General features: G+C 31.5%; 2 protein-coding genes across 2 annotated transcripts in view; both read left to right on the top strand.

Moving 5' to 3' along the window:
- The first annotated feature begins 920 nt into the window (after positions 1-920).
- On the top strand, positions 921-18,624 carry LOC146998034 (insulin-like). The gene is made up of 2 exons (XM_085813041.1): positions 921-1,157; positions 18,425-18,624. Exons 1-2 carry the CDS (start codon positions 1,004-1,006, stop codon positions 18,547-18,549), a joined length of 279 nt encoding a protein of 92 aa, XP_085669167.1. The 5' UTR covers positions 921-1,003; the 3' UTR covers positions 18,550-18,624.
- The window catches only part of LOC118198014 (uncharacterized), a 34,247-nt gene continuing 28,251 nt past the window's right edge, over positions 18,581-24,576 (top strand). Inside the window, exon 1 of the mRNA XM_035369601.2 lies at positions 18,581-18,719. The gene's annotated coding sequence lies outside the window, so the exon portion shown is untranslated. The remainder of the gene's footprint in view (positions 18,720-24,576) is intronic.

Raw genomic sequence — 24,576 nt, 5'->3', positions numbered from 1 at the left:
GCAGGGGTCTAATATTTAGTGGCAACAATTTCAAAAGTGATTCAGGCTTTTGTAGTGAACCAAGGCAAAATGCCAATACCAAATTAATAGCCCTTTTGGGCTAACGCCCTTTGGGCTAAAAAAGCGTTTTTACGAACTAAGCTTTTATTTAAAACTCATAAAATAATTAATGAATTAGAAGTAAAAAATATTATGCAGTTTAATAGGAGCAAGAGATTGAATAATACTCTTTACAAAACCCATCTATTATTATTTTATATCATGAATAATAAAATATGCGTCACCAAGTAAATAAATCTGTTAATCAAAATTGCAGTCTTTAAGCCATAATCTTTCTAAGTTTATTATGGGGGTCCCACGCTTTTATTATTTGTGACAAAAAGTAGTAGATAGATTTTTGTAAACAGAATAACTTAATCTCTTGTTCTCCTGCAAATATATGTTAAATTAATTTTTCGTTTACTTTATTAATTATTTAATAAATGTGAAATAAACCCTTATGTTTATAAAACCACTTTTAATCTCATTTTCTTTTTTTTTAAATTTTTTATAGAATATTACGAATTTCCTCTGCGAGGTAAAGACTCTAAGCTGAAGTTCTCAGAATGCAGGTATTTTTAATCTCTAAAACAAAGTATTATTGGTATTGTTAGGCGAAATCAGTTCATGTGTCGAAAATGCTTACCTCGTACATCTCGCAGCTGCGTTTCGATGGAAAATGCTTCAGATGGGCGAAGGATAAATAAAGAAACACTCTGCTGCCTAGAGATTAAGAGTTACTTAAAAAAGAATTTTTATTTGTGCTTAACAATGATATGGCAGTCTCATAATCAGACCGTCAATCGCCGACCTTCACCTCTGACTCTGCAAACCTTTCTAAAGTCCTCCAAGACACTTCCTTTACCATGTTACTAAGAGAGAAAGAGATAGTTAAAAAAAAAAATTCCCTAGTCTTCAGATACTCGATTGTGAGAGGCGCTACCGATCGACCTTGCGGCAAGAGATGCGGTTTCTCGGTTGTATCCTGGCTCTAGCTGCTGTTGTCAGCGCCTCATCGAACTCACGAGCCACGTTATGTGGCAGACAGCTGGCTGAAGCACTTGCCCTTGTCTGTGATAACAACTACTACGGGCCCAGGGAAAAGCGGTCTGTAGCAGGTGAGATGAAACATTCCCGTGTTTTTCCTTATCCCAAAAGGATTATCTATCGGTTATGTAATAAATTAAATATATATTTTAAATTTTCATCTTCGCATTTTAGAAAACGGTGGCATCTAGAGCCACCAAATTGTGAGCGCACGTAGTCCTCTCCCAAACGTGCACCCTTGAAACCCGAAATTTGAATTTTGAATTTGTTTTTTGTGTATTTCATATTTTGTGCGAATTTAATGAAATTTCTATTAAAATACTCAGAAGTTTAAAATAATGCATTGATACTGCTAAAAAATTTTTTCCCCACTGACCAGTGTATTGCCATTCGGCTCAGGGTAAAATATTTCCCTTTAAAATTTAATCTCTTACTGCTTTATGAATTAATCGATCTAAAAACAGTAATCGCAGTTATTAATAATATTTTATTGGCTTTGTAATTTAACTGATTTAAATAAAAGTGCCTTTAATTGCCTTTCAAAGTTGGACACCTGTTAATAATTTTTACTGAAATTCTTCAGTATATGTTATGTTTAGTCCGTTCAGTCTATCTCGCGAAAATATGATCTTAGATTTTTTTTCTCGTTCTTTGAGAAATATTCGCCGGGATAATGTTACAACACAAATTTGGAGACGGGTACAACAGAGCGAGGTCTTCTGTCATCAAGTACTTTAATCGAAACAAAAGCAAAATAAAAAGAAACTAGTGATACTTGAGACTCAGACAGTATTGCCAGTATACGCTGAAAAATTCCACAGCATAACAAAATATAAATACAGTTGTGATGGTCTGAAGAAAAGAAATAAACTAATCCATATTTCATATATTATATTTAATTGTTAAACAATAAGATGCTTTTGGTCACAGATGAATAAAATGCTTTAAAACATTTTACTTCACTCAAAGCTGATTCGGTTAAATGGTGTTGACGATTAAATGGTATTGACATGTTAAAAAATGTACATAGAGCTGAAGTATTCATTATAACTCATTGTATAATTTCGTATAAAATATATAATTGTTGGACTGGAAAGATTCATCAAATTAGCGTTAAAAAAGTAATATTTATGGTTTATTATTACAATCATCAAATATTTCTACAGAACTATATTAGCTGAACTTAATAAAACTGTATCTTCTGGGCTCATTAAAATCATTATATATTAGCCCAAAAAGGCTATTAATCTTGAAAAACGGTTTCGCGTTTTGTCACTTTTCATTGGAGACTGTTGCCATTCGGAAAAACGCAAGATATTATTCTTTCATATTTGATCTGTCTGTTATTAATTAACAGACTAAACTATATAAAAACAATAGATGAAAATTTTTTAAGAATATTATTTTTTACATTTTAATATGGTTGATTTAAATAAAAATGCATTTAATTCGCGAAATATCTAATTAAAAAATTTAATATTTTTATAGACTTTCATTACAAATTTTTTCACTTTTTAAATATATAGAAAATATAAACGTTTCCATGTTATTCTAAATGCACATTCATCTAATAATATCCTATAAATGTTTCGCTATTTCACCTAAGCCATGTTTACTGATAATTTCTACTGATAAACGATATTAAATATTAGTACTGTTAAAAAATCGAAGGACTTCTTGTTAGGTATTCAATGTAAGCTTGTTTGCGGAATTAAGAGGTTTTACAAATTGTGCCTATTTTTACGAAAAATATTGAACTTAAGGTACGAATTATGCTGCCGAAAAGTTGTGAATATATTGAGAGTCAAATATGTAAGTGCACGCATGTTCGTCTGAGGAGCTGTGATTGGGGGGGGGGACGTCAGTGCATGAGGAACTTTCGAAGAATTGTGTGCTCGTACTCCTCCGCGACATTTATCGGGTTTCTCTCAGTTAAGTAAATTTTATAAGATACCAAGTAAAATGAGTAACCACAAACCTATAGATGACGGAATGAGATGGAGAATTGTCGGTAGATTTTGAGGCAGGCTAATTACAAGCTCAGGGGGCTACATTGCTCAATGTAACGCCCAATTTGGGAAAACTGTTTCAGGACACTGGACATATATCCAGAAGATTTGGAAAAGGTAGCTAAAGATCGACAATGACGAATGAGGATCGTTTTTTGGCTCTTTCAGCTTGGCGACACAGAACTGCTACAGTTTCACAGCTCTCACGGGAGCTGTGTGCTGCCACTGGCACCCGAGTTTCGCGGTGTACAGTTGCCCGAAGGCTTCGTGATATAGGACTCACGTGATATAGCTCTCACGTGAGATGTGTGCTGACATTGGCACCCGAGTTTCGCAGTGTACAGTTGCCCGAAGGCTTCGTGATATAGGGCTGTTTTTCAGAAGACCCGTTGCTTACGGTTCACTCACTTGCACACAAGACAGCACCTTTAGCTTGGTACAGAGAACATGCGCATTGGAGACTTCAATGGACAGCACAGTGCTTTTTACAGATGAATCACGATTCGGCCTGGATACTAATTGTCCGCGTTCTGGAGAGAGCTTGGAACACGATTCCATTCTTCCGTCATCAAGGAAAAGGATCATTACGGTGGTGGAGGTGTAACTGTTTGGGCAGGCATTATGTTGGATGGCCGAACACTACTTGCATGTGTTTGACAAAGGTTTCCTGACTACTATGAGCATAAAAAGGAGATATTAGAGCCCTAAATTTGACTTTTTAGAGTCGCATTTAGTCCTAGGTTCCTGTTAATGGACAACTACTCTCGTCGACATAATTCTCAGCTGGTCGACGATTGCCGGGAAAATGAGAATATTCGCCTCATGGATTCGCTAGCCAGATCTCCTGAACCTAACTCTATAGAGGTCTTAGGAGGACTATTAAATCCCTCATCTCAATCTTAGAGCTATCTCGGAGTTCAAATCTGTCTTGCTATAGGAGTGGGATCGACTGCCACAGGGACTCCTCAGCTGCCTCCTGCCCAGTATGCCGTCACACTGCGCGACCTGACTGGCTGTGAGAAAAGACCATACTCAAAATGAGACTCGTACTCAAAATGAGTCTAATACCTATATTAGACTCATTTTGAGTTCGATATCACAGCGTAGATTTTGGACATGCCTGCACTATGAGCTTTACTAATAATCATGCGTACATAAAGTAACTTTTGAATGGCACATAACTTTCTTTGTTATAAATGCATATTCATACCAAATTTTAGTCAGAGGTTCGAATCCCGCGAACGGGCTGGCTGCATGGGCGTTTTCATGGTTTTCGCCATGTGTAACGTGTATACGAGCCAGTTTCCCTTAGAAAGTCCTCCACGAAAGCATCCCTCCCTTTAGGCAGATAGCCCTCGAGGCTTTGACCTAATCACACACATACGAAATTTTATTAAAAGTTTTTGAAAAAGTCTACATAATGTGCAAATTCTCTCAATTTTGCTCATGAGTGCATATGAAGTGAAAAACATCGTTAGTTCATTGCTAAATCATTAATGTTGCTAATGCAACGTTGTTAATCCTGCTAAAATGCCTCAAAGCAACCAGTAAAACTTTTTATGGGTATGCCATACAATTCTATGGTTTCTACTGATTTTTACTGGTTTCTTTTGTACCCTGTGGTTTTTTTCTTATTGGTTTCAAAATGCCCCATAGAAACCAGTAAAACGTTCTGCTGGTACCCCTAGAATTCTGTTGGTTACTACTGGCTTTTACTGGTTTCTATTGATTTCTTTGGGTTTTTCTTATTGGTATCAATTGACACCCATACAACCAACATCGATATCAGAACTTTCTGTTGATTTGTAGTGGTTTATATTGACGTTTTACTGCTATCAATATAATCGAAATGGATGCCAAACAAATTTTCTATAGGTTTATATGGGTTTATATTAATTTTCTAACTGACGTCAATAGAAAAACGAAATGATTTAATCAAAAATGAATACTTCTTGTTGTCTACTGATTACTTTAAATTATTTAAGTGTTGCAGAGAAAAATTTTTACTTTGAAATATTGCATGTTAATCGTATTAAACTAGCAAAGATTTAAATTATTAGAGATCGCATGGAAGGCAATGACAAATCGAGTGGATAATGAATGCAGGATAGCGTAAAATAACGGTCCAAAAGTTTTCGAAAGATTTTAATAAAAATGTTTATGAAGCAAATTTCAGTAATTTCGATAAGAATGGATTAACAGAAGAAAATTTTCAGATTTAAAAAAAGGATTTTCCTCTATGTTGTTAATAATGTTTTTTTTAATCTCAAAAATCTACCTACCTTAAAACGATTTTTCAAATTTCTTCAACTGCTAAACTTCCAACAAAAATTTTCGGAAAACACATTATTACAAAAATAATTTAATGCATTAAAACCTCGATAGGCCTTTGCGCGGTAATGATTACAAACAGATGTACCAAACGAAGGCATTTCCGCATCGGAATTAAAAGGATTTAAATTGATCCTTTAATGTTTTCTGATTACGTTAAAACATTTATATAGGTCGGTGATGAAGCTACAATCTCGAAACTTGGAATTACAATATAACAGTAAAAAAAAATCTGACGTGTAAACCATATAACTTCCTTGTACGGAATATTGAATTCTACGCATTTTTTGCTGCATTTTATTAAACTTATTTTCCCGAATTTCGTTAGAAATAGATTTCTCATTCAATTAATCTAGTTCTCTCTTCGCGGCAAGGCAAAAATACATAAAACTCAAAGTATCTTTATTAAAAATTGAAAAATATAAAACACCAACTACATTTAGAACACTTTTAAAAACAAATTTTACAATTAAAATTAGAGTTTCTACTCAAAAACAAGCAGTTTGACCAGCGGGTAAGAAGGTAGACTTTTCGGTGTACAAAACTGAAAGTTTACTTATGGGTCCCATTCGGCCAAAACACTGAAGGTTCAGAAACTGACTTAATTCACTATTGTGCTAAGTTTCAAGTGTAAACAAATATGGCTGCTGTGGTAAAAAAACTTAGCCGCACTTAAACAACTTTTACATTGTTGATAATTCTACATTTATTGCATGCAGATTAACTAAAGACATAACAATCTTAACCAGAAGATAAGAACAACATAAGCAAACAAAAAATTCCCAATTTACCAACATATAAGAATTAAAAAAACTGAGAACGGAGCCGAGTAACAGAGTAGGTAGATATACATACAGAAAAATAAAGAGCATGTAAAAAATTAAATTAGCAACGTACATTTCCTTTCTCAAAGGTAAAAATAGTAACCTCTCTTTGCACTGCGTCATTTCCAGAAAAAGTTAATTCTGATGATGTAAATGGAACTGAAACTCCAAATTTAACCAATCACAGTTTAGCTGTACTTTGTGCACCTAATCTTGTATAAATAGTTAACTACTGCGTAGTTTCTATCTCTTTCGCCTCTTCGTCTGCGTGCTGTCAGCTTGTCGCTCAGCCTCTGCTATCTATTAATCATATTATATAAAATGTAATTGCATATCTAAAAGTACGGGAGGGGTGTTTAGCACCCCGAGTCTTCTACAGTTATGTATTAAGAAATTTGTCATTCAAGAATAAAAGATGCTTAACAATCAAGCTGGTCACGCTTCTACAAATTCCATGCGATCATCCACTACGCCGTAATGTCCAGTCATTTACACAGCAGTTTTCCGGCCGTGACTAAAAGTGGATTGTTTTTCATCTTCCGCCAAAAACTAGGATGCACTCGACGACAGAGTCGATAGCCTCAACGATGCACACTCTGGATGCACAAATTCGCGATAAGCTAACGAGACACTAAACTGTTACTCCGCGCACAAGCAGGATTTATATAGCTTTTGGCCTGCCTTCGAGAACATTTTGGGCCAAATCACTAAGAATTCGTTCTAGAATGTTCTCCATCCGCCTATGACAATTTTGTCGCCAAATGGGAGATTTCATACCAAATATGGCCTGGCAAACCTGCCTTCCCATGCCATTTTCCATTTTCTGGCAACTCTAAACCCGCTTTGCATAGAAGCTATCTTACCGCAGCAGCTGATTGCAACCAAAAACGGAGGTGCACAATTACATGTTTAGTCTTATATACAAAATTTCAACTTTCTGAGGCTATTCGTTTTTGAGTTATGCGAGATATATACGTATGTGCGTACGCACTACAAACGTCACGAAAAAAACTCTTCTGAATTCATTTAAAATAATTTTTGTAACCCGCTTTGGGAAAAAGAATCCTTTATTCCGTATTATCCTTACGTATAGATAGATGTCATGCAAAAACATCGTTAAATTGCATTCGAGAGCATTCCAAATGGATATTTGCGTTGAAATATAATACCCGAAAATTTTTGCGATTACAATATTTCTTTTACTTCGTACAAGGAAGTAAAAATCCTTAATTATTTTTAATTTAAAAGGAAGGAAAGTTAAGTTTATCAAACATAAAAATGTTTAATTTACCATATTAAATTGAAAATATCTATCTACTTTTGCCGTTTCATGAAAGCTAAATCAATGATGAATAACATTGAGGTTCAAGGGTAAAAAGTCTTCAGTGTTCAAAACTGAGGAAATTTGTTATCTGCGCTTCTTTTTGGAATGCAAAATTGCATAAATAGTAAAATATCAAAATAATAATAAAAGTTATATTACCATCTGAGAATATGTATAGTGGCTTACAGTCATACCTTACACGGAACGTTTTTATTATCCTTCGGTTTTATATTGGAGACGACAATGTGTACAGCAAATGTAAAGTCAGAAGTTTTGCTCCCGACTTTTTATATTTTGTTAAAAAATCTGCTTATAACACTCGTTTATAAAAAATAGTTATTGCAAAACATTAATGACAGATTGTGTTACAATGATGAATAAACGTAGTTCTATATCGAAGAAAAATTTCTCCGGCATCGTCGGTTAACAACAGCTTCTATTATAAGGTACTTGAAAACCAGACGTTTCAAAATTGTAACGACCTTCCCATCTTCCAATTTACTATCGTAACGTGTGCCTTTATCACCGCTCATAGGATATCAAGAGTTTTAGTATATGAGATTACAGAATTGTATATTTTTTCCCGTAACATTGGTTGACTTGGCAATGAGTCACGGGCTGAGGGAAAGAAACGGCTTTGAAGTGTCCTTCATAAGCACCCTATTAAATTCAGATTTATTGCTAATGGGACAAGAAATCACAAGAAGAATTTCGACCACGTTTTTTCAATTAAACTGAAGAAGATTTGTAAGCTCATCTCTTAAATAGCTAACGAAGAAAACCACTACAGCTTGGTCAGTTATAGTATCTTACTTATTATTAATGCAGTTAAAAATCTCAAAATAAGTCATGTCAATTGCTATGACTTCGAGAATCTACACACTTCTTTACCACTTCCAAGAAATTATCACAGTTTTTTAGAACTAGCAGAATTTTTTTCCTAACATGCTTAATATTTTAGATTATAATGGCTGGAAATAGTATCTTTCTTTTTCATAATTACCTTAAATGTCAGGATACTTTTATTTCTACAAGTTAGAGGCATCCCAATGGGCGCAAATTCTCTCAGCTGTGAAAACTCAGCTTATTTTACTCATCTCAGCTGAGAAATGTATATTTATTTTCTGAAGAATTCAAATTTTATCGTTAATTGCTATATAGCGATTTACAAAATCTTGCCTTCACCTACAGATATATTGCTGATTTTATACCCTTTAACAATTTTAATCTCATCGAAAGCAGCACTCTTTACCCTGAATGCCTGAAATTAAACAAGACCAACTGAGATCAGTTAAAAATAAATTATGTAGATCTATGCTTTTTTAACCTAAAAGAATTAAGGTTTTTATGACAAAAAATAGATTTTTAACTTCCCTACTATCAAATTTACTAACTGGTTTTCTAATATTTCCAAACAAAGTTTTAAATAAATTACATAAATAAAATACTATTAATAAAGAAATAAAAAGTATCCGACTACGTTCGATACCCTAATTCTGAAAAAGTGAACAAATAAATTCATTTTTTGTGTTAATTAGCAGAATGCTTCCTAAAATGATAGAAACAGTTTATAAACATATTATTAAAATGTAATTTTCACTTTTTTTCACATTTTGGATAAAAATGTATTCAAATTTCAGTATCACGAGATTAGTTCCCAAAAAATTATTTATCAATATTTTACTTTTATTTTTTCACTTATATTTATTAAAGCATAAGGAATAAAATGGCCTAAAATCTAAGTCATAAAGCAAAATCTCTATTAAATATATTTGTTTGAGTACATACACTAGCTATTTTTCGAGAAATTTTTCTCTCTTCATTTACAAAATTGTCTGCAAAAATCTTAAATATGCATATAAACCTAAACTTTTAGTCTATTTAATTCCCAATATTCATATAAAATATTTGTGGGAAGTATCATAAAATTGCTATAGTAATATTTTAAGTTACGGTGTTTTTCATATTAGAAATGTTGACAAAAACAAGTTTTTCAAAACACAAATTTAAAGTTTTATCTTTAGAAAGTATATTAGAAATTGATATAATACATTGGTAAAAGTGCCCTGTTTTGTATATTGGACCTTCTGTTTACTATATTTTAGAAGATTTTTTTCTTTAAAGAAGCTCTTAATTTTTTTCTTGTGATTTTTGCGGAATGTATAGAATGCCGTTTTGAATCGACAATCCGAGGTTTATCAATACAGTTATATCCCTTGACAGTTTAATGTCTGTATTAAACTATATTACTCCTATATAGGAAACAAGACACAATGTTGTAAACTCAACAAACACTTGTTTTGGTATGATACGTTATTAAAACTCTCATTATTGTTTTGAGTTTCGAAACACACTGGACACGATAATGCAGAAAATACAGATTTTTGAATTTCAACATCGAATATTCTATTACAAGGTTCATTACGAGCAGCATTATTAGCTTCACTATAATTTTCAGAAAATGTTTTATTGTTTCCTAGTTTCGATTCACTGGTAGAAGAACACGGTATATCTGTTTAAAGCAAATCGTCGATTTTTAGAACGAAAGGTTCCACGCCGACCCATTACGACGTTTACAATAATAAAGTGAAAATATTTTTATCACAATGTTAAAATAACAAAGCACAATGAGATAAAAAATAATACTGAATAACAGCAAGCACGCTAAATCAGAGTGTAATGAAATCAGAATGTAAACACAAACGGAAATGTTGCCAAATATGATACTGAAATTTCGAAAGTAATCTTGCTTCCAAGCGCATAATAATAATACATATATTTCAAAATTATCTTTTGAATATCACCAACAGTATTCAAATGAAATATTCTTGTTTAGAGCAGTCTGTGGCCCTTAAGCATCAACTTCTGGCCATTTAAACAGCAACTTCCAGCCTTTTAAACAGAAATTTTCGGTTCATGGTGAAGAACAAAAATAGCCATAATTCTACTTCTAATCACCGGAGAGACAAAACAAAAATAGTTTTTGGAAGCTAATATTTATAAGCTTTAAATTAAAGGAATAAAGTTTTTTTTTTTTAATTTCTTCAAAATTGACGATCAGAACGTAGTCGGATACCTTGAATATTTGTACTGAAGTAGATCAACAATAAAAATAAATTTTAATACTTATACAGATCTTAAATATAATCAAGTTACATTAACGCTCACTAATTTATATTTAAAATATGCTGGAATCTCAAAAATCCTTTTTTTAGGAGGAATGGCAAGGATGTGTGAGAAAGAATTTCTTTGCGTATAAATGTAAATAGTTTTATTTTTGTAAAATTTGTATGATATTTCTTTATATATCTGTTCTTTCTTTGACTAAAAATTGGGCAATATTTCGTTTCTTTAATCGCTATTGTTTGTCGATTAGCTTGAAGATTTTTTTTTTCTGTATAACATTTGCTACTTAACTTTCATTTTTCATTACTTTACCAAAACAACTCTAACAGCCCATTCCTTTAGTCCTCTTTCCAAAATTTCAGATTCTAATCCCTGTTCGTTTTACCAGAGGTTCAATGACATGCAAGTAATTATATTTTGCCTCTGTATTCACTGTGGTAATTATTTCCTTCCTTTGTATAAAATGAAGCTAATTATTTTAAAATTTATTATCAAAGTATAATAGATTAACAAATTTAAAAAAAGTCTTATATATACAGTTATTTGAAATTTTCACTTGCATTCGCATGTGAAGGAATGATACTATTGAGTACGGTTTTTTTATTTTATTTATTCATTTTTTTTCCTGGGTTAGATTTGTTCTGTAGGGGAGGAAATTTTAATTTTCAAGTGTACGGAAAGTATTTATATTATTAATTCAATGTCTCGGATAATTTTAAGCATATAGAAAGAATAAATCTTCCCTGAAAAATTTTATTATCAAGAAGGCTTTACCATCTTGACAGCTTAAGGGTCTGGAGAAAATAATACACATTTTTCCAGTTTTTAGTCATTTATACCGCTATATTTTAATTTATATGATGTGGCGATATATGATTATTTTGATTCCATTTTTAGTTCAATTAATAAAACATTGTTTATTTTCGTGCTTGTTTTTCTTTTCCCTCTTTAGTTTTAATTTTTATTTAGAAGATATTTACAAATTATATTTTAGCAGCATTATGCATAGGAAAAGTTTTTGATGTCTTATTGCGTTTATTTTTTCTAATTTAAATTATATATATATATATATATATATTGTGTGTAATAAATATCGAGAGAACGAGAGAAGTATTTTATGCATTTGCATATTGTTCTCATTTTACTTTAAAATAGCTTTTAATTCTAACTTCAGTACACAAATTACTTTAAGATCTTTTTAGAAAATTAATTAAGAAGCTAAGCCTCACTCCTTAAACTTATCGGATTAATGATGCTTGAATTTTCTTTCCTCTTTTCTTTTGCAATGCATTTAAAGCACTTAATAATAGTCGGAATGGTATTTAAAGAAGTCCTTGATATGTGTTGAGTCCTTGTGCATGAAGTTCCTGATTAGCCAAAGCAGGTCTTTTTCACTGATGGTTTACATAAACAATGTCTATCAGATTCACAATCTGAACAAGAAAAAAAAATTAACAAAATTATTTTCCTGGCATGAAATTCTTATCCTATTTTTCAGTAGTTTGTTGGTTCACGTTTGTTTAATCGATTAAGGCAAAGAGGGCGAGAGCTATCTACTGAAGGAAAAGGATTCCTCATCCAATGATTCATAATAAAAAAACTAGTCCATCATCTTCCTGTAGGTAGGAAAAAGCGTGAAAAAAAAAACTCATGCAGCCAGCCTGTTTAGCCGAGGTTATTTCGATGCTCGGTTGAAATACCAGTGTTCAGCGGTCTTATCTGTTCTGCTACTGGTTTGGCGCCTATTTCTAAACTGATGTAATTAATAACATGCTAACTAAAATCGCGGAAAACAGAGCATTCTGGATGCTGAACATTAACAAATTTAAAGAACAAGAAGTGATCTGAGAAAAACAATTGCATCTTATTCTTTTGAAATTTAATTCTTTGGAGTCCCACAGATATTCTGAGGAAAGACAGAATAAAGGATTCAGGCATTAACTGATATTTCACTGAAGTGCATCAAGCAAAAACGGTTGGAAAAATAAATGCCTTTGCTATAAAAGAAGGTGATAATAATAATAATAAAAAAGATTATAATTTATATAATTCCATATTTAATATATTAATCCATATACAATTTATATAATTTTCTCAAGTCAGATTTCTCCATTCAAAAATTCTTTTAAATAGCTCGAAAGTGTCTCCGTTTTTAGTGGGCAAATGTTTTTGTCTTGATAAAATAGCCGAAGTTGCCATTTTGCTTGCGAGAAATATCTGTTACAAGCATCGTGTCGAAGCGATTCATTGAAAAGGGTACGTCTAAAAATTTTAACACTTTCCTTTATTAAATAAAAGCAAAAGTTTACACGTGGCATTCAGTTATCACAGAAAGCCCCCCCCCCATTGCAGCAATTTTTTTATATTATGCTACCCGGCCTTGGCTTTTTGAATAGCTGGTTTTGAATGCATGATTTTGCGGTCTATTTTATATTTCTAGGCATTTATTTTTAAACTAGTAACCGTTTCACTTAAACTTTTGTTTACAGTGTTAAATTGTAATGTATTTTATTTTTAATTTACTTTGAATTCTAAAATAAAAATAAGATATTCTTGAGCTCTCCTTTGACGCATTTGACTGTAAACTCGTGTTTTCAAACCGTATTTTTTTATTCTTTTATAGTATTAAAATTTAAAAAAAAACTTCTTTTATTAATTTGTCCAAAATAATCTAGGATTTCCATTAAATTAAACTAAATATTTAAGATTTTTCCTTATTTACAAATAAAAAAAAATTCTTTCTAATAATGCAAATTGATGTAATATTGTAAAAATAGTATTTTTACGTTAGTTAAATTAACATGCTATCAAAAATGCTTGAATAAATACACAAAAAGCTTGATTTTACATAAGCCAGCACAGAGATCAAGAGATTCTTGATGACTGAAACATCCCGTAAATGGAGATAACCGGATTGCACAAATAATCATGTTACAAATAGTTATGAAGACAAAGAATAATTTTTTAATACAAGTTATATCTTTCTTTTCAAATAATTTAAATTAGTTTAAGGTTATAGAAACATGTTTTTTGCTATTAAATCAATAAAGTATTGAAAATACTTGAATAAAATAAATCATTTCGCCCAAGAAAAAGGAAAAGAAATTCCTGATAATTGAGCAATCAGGTATTTGGAAGTATCCGTATTGCGAAAATCGTTATGTGAAAAAATGTTATAAATTATTAATATCGAATAATAGGTTCTGTGGAACAAAAGAGTCGTAATGATAGAATTTCAAAATAAATCGTCATATGGTGGTTAAAAATAAAATTGGAGATCCTAGCTTATGTAAACGATTCCCTCCTTGATGTTTTTATTATTTTTATATGCATAGAATTCTGAATGAATATATGAAAATTCATATGATATATTATACATCAATTATTCATTGGTATATTAAACTAAAATTATTCACTTATTTATTTCATTATTATTTATTTATTTATTCATTTTTACGTATTGATGAGTTAAGATAACATTTCGTTCGATGGAGGACTAGAGATAGAAATAGCTTGCTTTTATCTCAAGCAAGAAAAAGAGTGGTGCTGCCATCTCTTGGTTTAAAATAGAAACCGAAATTGAAAATTTACGTGTCCCTTTATTGTTGAGTTACCGTTATTTCTTTAAGCAAACAATTAGGTATTAGCTAACAAACATGAAGATTCTTCGTAAACCTCGAAATAAGTTTCCTAAGAAAAACATTGAAAAAAAAATCCAGTTTAAGAAAAAAGGGAGGGGGAATCCAAATGATTTCAGATTTTAACGGTCGCCTAAATGTTTTTTAAGCTCTCGCCATTGCTCTCGCTGAGCTCTCACTCTACCAGTCTGCTCTTCCAGTCACTCCTGAAAACCCACCGTTCTTTTTACTTTTTTTTTATTAAACATCGTTTTCTTCGCCCTTACATCACATACAGCTCAAGAAAATCACAGAATTTTTAAAACCTTCATAGCATATTTAAAATTCCCGATGAAATGTTAAGTGTTCGCATACTCTTTTCTCGGTTAATCATATCAATATTCAGTTTTCTCTTAATAAAATGGCTAACAATTTTGTTTTGTCTTTTTATCATTATTTATTACATATCACGTTCTTCGCCCTTACGCCAGATGAGATTCACTTCAACAGCAAAATCATAAAATGTTTAAAATTCCCGATGGAGTGTTTGAGGTTATACAGATTTTTTTATTCTATACATTATTTATTTAAAATCTAGCCGTTTGCGTAAAACATTTATCATAAAAAAGAAAAAGTATCTATTGATTTTAATGTGTCCAGTTAGAGGAATTTCGTAAAAATATTGAATATTTCTTATTAGACGTCTCATGGTTTTAATGCTTGTTTAATTAATCACATTAAAAAGGTAGGGGGGAAATCTTTTAATAACTGTGTTTATTATTTTTAAATCGCTAAGTTTATCACTCGTTTCAGATTTAATTTGAAAGTAACTTGGGCTTTATTGAATGGCAAAACGCTGGGCGTGGTAGTATTTTATTTCTGGCCATTGTAACCAATTGTTTCAAAGACGCAGATTTTGTTAATTAAAATTAGAAGATAAATATCTTACATTTTCCCAAATGGCAACAGTCTCGCTGGAGATAACAATATTTTTTTTCGAACAGTTTTGCCACTGCTCGCTTTCAAATCGTTGAGATTGTTGATTAAATATTTATTTAAGTTTCACAAAATATTAAAAAAATAATAAAACAAACTTGAAATTCAAAACTCAGGCTTCCATGTGCTCATATTCGGGTGGAGGACTACGTGATTCAAAATTTCATATGCTCTTTGAAGGCTTATTATATTATTATTATAGTATTCTTGACTATCTCCCTCACAACGCTCACATCAGAAGATGAATAAAGCACACAAAGATTACATCTCGTATTTAAAGCAAATGTGATTTGCATATTAATAGTGTCGCTACTATTTATTCATCTAGCGTGAAATCTAATTAGACGTCACCTTTGAGATGTGCTAACACACCTTCCAAATTTCGTTTATTTAGCACTTTTTGGGGTTGGGATTTTATTTTTCATCAGTATCTTTCGTTTTGCTGAGAGTGATGAGTTTGGAACAGCCAGCTCAAATGTTGACTCGATCATCGCAAACTATACCGCTGGAAAAATGCCGAAACTTTTACTGCAGCAGTTTTGTCCATGATCAAAAACGAAACAACATACAGCGCATATTTCTAAACTGGAATAAAATTAGGGAAGAGTGTTTCATAATTATCGGATGTCACAACTGTGAGGGATCGGGAGGTGTATAGAAAAATATAGGACTCCATAACGTACTGTCCATGTTAAGCCCTATTCACAAAATCAAGGCTACCATAAAAAAATAAACTCACCAGAAAACAATCTACACACCAGAAAACGATCTACTACATCGCCATAGTACTGAAAGCCATAGCCAGGAAAACTGATTGACTGACTGCCTTCCTGGGTGAAGAGATCAGTTATAGAAAGTCTTCTTGCTTTATCGATTATTGGTATCGATACAACGATACGATTGTTAAATCATAAAATTAGTAACAATGAATACTACTTTTGCCGAATCATAAAGAAAAATGTTACTGCAAAATAAAATCAAAACTTAATGGGATAATTTTAGTTATAAAATTAGCTGTATTTATTACCTCATTTAGTTTTTGAATATAAAATAATATAAGTGTTAAATACCAAAATATTAAAAAGGGTAGTACCTTCTGAAAGAAATGTTAGCATTTGAATAATTTTTTAATAGCAGAGGATCACCATCTCTGTGTTGCTTCATTGTTATCTTTAGATCTTAATTTTGAAGCTGTTTATATATACAAGAAATGCAGGAATAAATTTCGCAATATAATATTTAAAGCTCAGAAGTTTATTTTGTTTATTGCTTAAATGATATAATAAGAACTGGTTGCAGAATGTCATTAAGAAATACGGATAAAATTATTTTTTAAATGATTCAGTTTATTACGACGAAGCGCTTTTATAATATGGAAGGCAAAGGAAAGATCTAAATCTCATCGATTGTTATTGACAGCCTGTTTCCCTAGGATACAAATATCTCTAGTGGAAAGAATAACAGCCTTTTGATATATAGTAACTAATTCTCGGCTCAAATTTTTTTTATCTATGAGCCGTATTGTTAAAATTATTTTTGGTAACACTTTGTATTTGTGGTTTGTATTCTAGTGCTTTTTTTATTTTAATTTTTATTTTCTTGCTTAATTTTTTTGAAAAAGGTGTATTGTATATATCTCTTTCTAAAAATAAGAAAGTTTTTTTTTATCTATACATCTTTGTTGTGAAACAATGCTAGAAAGAGAAAAATAAATTTCTCTTGCTCAAGTCATAATGAAAAAATAATTACAATAAAAAGAAAAGACCATTCAATTATCAGGAATTTTTAGCATCCGGATATTTGCTGTTCTACGTACTGTACATTTTATGCATTAATAATTGCCATATACCGCATATCTATGCGTGCAGTATTCGCGCAGATATTCAACAGTTTACTAATGTCGGTAATTTTACTGTGCCTGTTAGTGACCCAAAATTGAAAATTTTCCCATCAAACAGAGTCAATAGCTAAGAAACAGAATTAGCTTCTTCTGACAACTAATTAGTGTTACATATTGGTTTAAACAGCGCTCATTACCTGACCTTGTAAAATTTATATAGTCTTGTCTAAAAACTCGTCGCAAGTAAAAACGTGGAACTCTGCATTTAAACTGTTATACAGCACAATGAATTATCTACTAATTTATTTTCTATTATACGAAGACCCTTATAAAATTAAAATTTTACATTTACTGTATTATTTTACATATACTGTTGACTATGATGATGACACCACACTATAGTAAACCACTGAGTTCAGCTAATAACTAAAGCATCGATTAGTTCAGAGATCTCGTGCTTAGCGATAATAGTAATAATTTAGCAATACGTAATAAGTAATAGTTTAACAGTGAAGGATATTATTCAACGCGCTTGTACATCATTTGGGCTCTGCAGGCAATTTTTAAAGATCATTTGATCTTGCGGAGGGTGGCTTCTCCAGCTGTTCCAAAAATATTAGATTATTTTCTAAAAACAAGAACAGGCCTGTGAAATATTTTCTAAAGGCGAGTCTTTCTCTAAACATACCATTACTGGTGAGGAAATATGTATCTACGCTACTGATACAGAAACAACTGAATGATTTAAAAATGACAGTTAAATGTTGAAGATAGCTAGATCACGTCACAGTCAGTCAAAAATCATGGTAACATAGGTCGTTTTCTTCGACTGTCGTGAGGCTATGCTTCATGAATTTTTGCAAAATTGTTAATAAAACATGTTATGCGTGTGTTTCGCAAAGTTATCGTGGAGGAATTAGTAGAACATAATGTGAATTGTTACGATTTACAGTGTGAATGTTTTACCAAGGCAATGCACACTTGCTCACAACGTTTTGGACAAAAATTCACCAAATACAGCTTTAAAAAGTAGAATATGATTTTTGATACACAAGTTCGGCGATTAGAAAATACGTTAGTATAAGGGTATTGCAGTCATAGAGATTGAAGGAGATGTAATGAGCACTGAACAATAAATTAAAATCGTGTGTTCTATGAAATCCTTCCTGGTGTTTTTTATCACAAGTATATATACATTAAGGTAATATAGTTATTTTTCTTGACACGGTGTATCGAATCACAGTTAATTGACTAGGATTTTTTATTTCCAGATTTCATTCAAAGCAGCACGGTCGTCTCATTTTTGGAACGCAATCGGAGGGACGAAGGCATCGTTGACGAGTGTTGCAGAAGGATATGTTCCATCAGCAAGCTTCGCTCATACTGTGGCAACTGAAAGAAAGATCGAAATTTCCTACTATATTCTTCTCTGATAAATAACAAACATTCTTGAATAAATCATTGTTGCATTTGTGGTTGTCGTCAATGGCTTTGCAGATCAAGAAACGTTGGCCTAATGACATTATTTCAGAGGTTCAATCTGAATCTTTAAACTAAAAAATCAAGGTAATCAATGAGTGGCTTGAAACATTTTACAATTATTTTTCCTAAACGATAGAAATTGGATTAGAAAAAATTCCCAAAAATTCTTATTTTTTCATGCTCCAAAATAAAATTCGAATGCTGTACACTAGATGTTTTCAATACAAAGTCCTTGCCATTTGTGTCTTCGGATTCAAAATGTCTAATTCTCATGATACCGAAAGTATGAATTCTTTTCAAATTAATTTAGCAAATTTCAAAAATATGTTTGCCGAAATTTCACTTACATTATTTTATCAAATTTTATCTCTTTTGGCAATGTAAACTTTTTTTAAATTTTCAGTCAAAGAATCGGTCTCCTGTCCTATGATTATATATACATAAATCTTGATTGTTCGAGGAGTCTGTGTTCACGTTGTAAGGATCTTAAGTTTTACTAACGTTTATTTTATTTTAAATCTTTACTATCACTTCTTATTTTCTACTTCCGGCCAGAATTATAAGCGTGAAGGAGTTTATGCAAAGTTGTCTGGCGAACGCCAAGTATTTAAGTGTGGCCTTTTTGCCAAGCAGAAGAGAGGAAGCCGTGAGTTCGAAGCAGGCCGCTTACCTTAGAAGTTACGCAGTTGCTACTTTGCCTTCCAGGCCAGAGGTTTTAATCCTCTTGATAAATTAAACGTATTGTAGTGTTCACAGTCTCTGTGCTACATACGCTTCCTGTTATTATAAGGCCAATCTTATTCTAAAGTTAAATTAGAGTTTAGTTTTATTTTGATATCTTTTAAGTTAGACCCCGAGTGGAGGGTCATTGTATTCCGAAGTACGGAAGTCATTGTACATAAAGAAAAAATAAAGGGTTTTGTATACCCTTCGTCTGTATCCTGTCTACTTACTACAATTAGTGAACATAGCTTTAGTAAGCTCTCTGTTCTAGTCAGGTCATTGTATGTTTCCGAAGAAGGTTAGAAGAAACATTGAACCTGATAACGTGACTGAAAAGCTAAAATTTGAGTATTATGTTTTACTAAAGGTTATATTATTTACAGTTGATATAGTCAGTTCGGCTCAGAAAGTCAGAAATTCATGTGCAGCATGTATCAGTTCATTAGCAAATAAAATTAGTTGATATGCACAGAATTTTTATATAAAATAGCACAAATAAGTCTATGCAGGATATATAGCAATTCTATGCACTCTATAATGATAATATTCGCATCATTCGTGTGTTCACCAACGGATATTTAAAGAAAAAGACATTGTATAACTTCTAAAGCTGTTTTTACCTTGAAAATAGTAAGGTTTCACTATTTAAATTGAATTTTAAATTCAATGCAGTGGATGGAATTGGTGAGATAGCTTTTCGAAAGTGATAGACATCTGAATCATCATATATGGTTATTTCAAGATGTAACTGCAAGACGTAACTGCGTTGTTAACGTCACTATGAGAATTAAGGCAAAAATTTCAACTTATAACAAAAGTGTGGCCCTAAAACGATTCTAGATAATCATGACTAAAATCAACTAAAAATAATTGCAAGTAAAAATGTACTGCACATCTTTCAGTAACATCAGAATTCAATATTGAGGCTTCACGAAATATAGCGATAGGGATAGCGGAATGTTCTGTTCATTATCTAATTTCACTAAACGGCACTCAACAGAGTATCCCCGATGAATACACGACACAAAGTTATGTAGCTGGTGTGGGATCGGCGGTTCAGATGCTAATTGACATTACTTATTGACTAGAAACGAATAGCCTCAAGCGACCAATAGCATTTTCAACTGTTTTGGGGAAAACGGAAGAATTTGTGTTTAGAGAAAACACCGTAAATCTATGGATGCGACATGTCAAAAAAACATTCTACATGCTGCAGCGATTCATGGTACAAAGCGTGTTTAACTGCCATTCGATTGGAGACCCTAGTACGTTTATTAATATCTCAGTCAGTTAAAAGTTATGAGAGCAGTGTTTCAGATGAATTAGATCCATTGAAGGTCTGTGTTCATTCTGATAATTTGGCTTTTAGCAAGATACTAAACGATCACTCAAGTCTAGAGACCCCAAATTTTGGCTAATGGAATATTCATTTATATTTGGAGTCTTGTCATAGTCACAAGATTTTAAATAACGCATTTCGAATGCCATGCAGCGCGTTTTGGAAAACAGAAATTCTACCCATCCGAATACAGGAATTTATGGATAGCTGTACAGAACATCGGCATTCATTGCTTACCAAATAATTATTAAGTTCCTTTTAGTTTTGCGTCTTTTGAGAGACCCATGAAATGCTGAGCGTGTGTATCAGTTTGTTTGCCCTTCAATATATACGTGAGAGTCCATATGACAATTTTCGCACACATGGAGGCTGTTGACACAAGCCAGGAAATTGCTGGGATTGCTTTAAGTGTCATGCATTATAATAAGGAGGATTCTTCTAAAGTGTACCAATTCTACCAAAATTGAAAACATACAATTACTTAATAAAGAAAGAATAGGTGACCATATAGTAAGTCACAGTTAAAAATCTCAAAATTATTTAATTTTGGCACTCTTGGTAGCTTTAAATTTTAATAATTATCTTATAGCAAATGTTTGTTTTTCTTAATGAGTCACTAGCCCACCAGTGGCCAAACTGACGAGACTGCTGAAGTGGAGGTTCCAGTTTCGGGGAAAAAGTTATCTATATGGGTATTGCCATACTTCTTTTCATGTGTAACGTGAATAAGAGCAAGTTTTTCTTTAGTCTCAATAAAGTATACCTTCCCTTTGGTGCCCAGACCTCTCGTGCTTAGCCTAATTAAAACTTAAAAAAAAAAAAAAAAAAAAAAAAAAAAAATCCTGCTTTGGAAGTCCTTAACCACTGCTTTCGGAAAACATTTTAACAGGGTTCTACTCTAATATTTTGTAGAATATTTTTAGATACATTTAATCTGAGAAATACTTTTTGGTTTCTATTAAAATATCGCTAATTTATTTTATATTATTTTTTTGGTCTCATTTTTATCTGAATTTTTCATTCGTTAATATTTATGTGTAATGTGACTTACTGAAGCGAATTAATTTGACCTTTCATAAAAAGTTGTCATAATTTTTATAATATTCCATTTACAAAAATATCACATTCTAATACTGAAAGTGTTCTGGGAGTACAGATAATAAAAATACAAATGCTCTAAAACTTCGATTAATCAAATTTCCATAATTCGAAATTTGGGCAAGTCTAACTGAATGTTCCCTGCGGACCAAATTTAATAATACTTAATGTTAAATTGTCTTTACGAATTGAATTTCGTAACTCCATTTGCTGGAGTATTTGATAAATAGAGCCTTTCTGAGAAAACATTGAAATTATTTCTGTTGCATCTTTTCTCGAGAGTCAAAGTTCCATGTTATCTGCAAACAATTTAAGTTACATCTCAAACCTTTTATGTAGAAAAATTCAATACGAAATAATTTCTATTTCGATAAATTTTGGTGTCATTTTGTTATCCTCACTAGCAACTGCAGTCTAGGATCGTGAATATTGAGAAATGAATTTTACAGAAGACTGTAAATGATTTCAGAAAGAGAACGCAAGTTTTTATTTTGGATGTTGCAAAAATCAGCTCTAGATATTCTACACATTTGTTTTATTCTTTAAAATCTGCATTATGTTTTCTTTAAAGGGAGTAAGACTTTTTCATCAGCCAAAAGAATGAATCTTTCCATTACCAACAACCTATTTTCCTAATAGAACTTATATCATGGTTACAATGCTTTATTTATAGAAAATGTATATTATTATAATTACTATACTAAAATAAAAAAATATTTTCTATCCGTAACGTTATATATTTAGAAAGAAATCTTAAGAACTCCTTAAAATGACAGATTTCAGATACATGATCTCACTTTCAGATACATGATATCACTTAATTTTTAATATGTGGATTAAAAACTTTTCTTCTTCAAAGAATCATTTCAAATTTGCATTATTGTTTGCAAATGTGTACATCTAAATCTAATCAATGAAATAATAATTTAATCAATGAAAACACTTTGTTAACTTTCATAATCGTATTCTCTTATCCAATTTCTTATCGGAAACAAGTGATTACATACTTGTACATATTGTTGATAAAACTATTTTTATTTTAATATCAACAGTTAAAAACTGGAAAAATTAAATCTAAAAACAATTTGAATTAAAAAAAATATAGTACATTTTTAAACAAAATTGCTTCCTCAATAATTCAATTTTTATTGTAGATAAATTTAAATAGGTTTATTTAATACACGCAGATTTTTCGGATGACTAAATCTGCATGTTTTATAAACATGTGTCTAAATATTGAAAAACCTACTTTTGAGAATATTTAAAAATGCAAAAAAGCCGTTCCTTCAACTTTATTTTTTTGCACCATAATCATATTGTGACGACAACTCTGTAATCAATGAAATTTTATAGTTGATTTATTCTTTAAAATATATTTTAGAGTCATTAGGGTTTTTTGAAGGCGGAGACGTAATGATGTCGCCGGAACTCGAACCCTGGGTCTCTGGAATACGCCTCGAGATGCTTTCAATTATTTCATGAAAGCATGCGTAAAGGAGGGAGAAAATACCTTTAATACTGTACACTCTTCTTCCGTTTTTGAGATTTTACACCCAAAAAAGAGTATTTTTAGAAGTTTTAGTCCGTCCATTGAAGCAGTCAAGTAAATGATCAGGCTTTTAAAAAGTATTTCTGTTTCTAAAATATTTAATTGCGAACAGCAATGCTTAAGAATAATACTGTTGAAGGAAAACATGATGATTATTCTCAGTCAAAAGCTACTTAAAATCCCCTAAGGAAATTTAAAGATGACATTTTGTAAACATCATTTTTTAAAAATTGTTTACATTTACTTTTTCAAGCGATATTCCAGTACTGCAATTAGAAGCAAAAGAAAACACTTTGTTAACTTTCATAATCGTATTCTCTTATCCAATTTCTTATCGGAAACAAGTGATTACATACTTGTATTTGCAACATTTCTCTGATGTAACTATTTGATTAAAACTTTTAGTTTCTTAATTATAATTAAATTCCAACATTTTTATATGAAAATGATTATCACAATATATGCTTCATAAATTTCGTATTATTTGTTTACTATGCATATAAAAAGCTATCTAAAATTTTCAGAGCTCAATTAGGCGTCTCACTAGCTGGAATTTTCATTCACTTGTAAATTTTTGTTTGTTTGTTTGTTTCATTTTAGTTTCGGCTTATCGAAATCTGATAGTAGCTGTGGCGAAACTGTTTATGAATCCTTTTTTAATTCGGATGTACAATCCTCAATTTGGCAATTAAAAATGCGAAGTCATATATATGACATTGTTGAATAAAATTATCTATCACAATTTGGCCCATATGTGGCCGAGTGGGTAAGAACACTCAAGTAAAAAGTTCCATCCGGATCAGAAACTAAAAGAAATAATTTTGTATTGGTGTTCTTATTAATTTCTCTAAGTATGACGTGAATATAAGTTAATTTCCTTCAGAGAGTTTTCCACGACACCATTTCTCCTTTGAGACAGCTTCCGAGCTTCACCATAGCTGAATGCCTAAAAAAACACAATGCGTTTGCATATCTTAAATATTTAAGATAATGAGATATCTTCTTTCAAGTTATATTTTTGTTATGGAAATTAAGCAAAATGTCTATACGCTGGTTTTTAGGTCCAGGTAGTTTCAGTAGTAATTTCAATAAGCTCATTTCTGTTACGGTTTTTATAAACAATAATGCTTTCGAAATATTTTGTGTAAAATAAACTTCAAATAGTTTATTTTTTTCATTTTTGTTGAAATCATGTAAAAAATTATATAATAAACTGTTTATTAATTTTAAAA

This window comes from Stegodyphus dumicola, chromosome 3 (genome assembly GCF_044657685.1).
Source record: "Stegodyphus dumicola isolate Sdum_Otavi_A_Nest chromosome 3, ASM4465768v1".
NCBI classification, from domain to species: domain Eukaryota; kingdom Metazoa; phylum Arthropoda; class Arachnida; order Araneae; family Eresidae; genus Stegodyphus; species Stegodyphus dumicola.
Note: the sequence above shows the minus strand (reverse complement) of the source record. Positions and strands in the feature narration are given on the sequence as shown.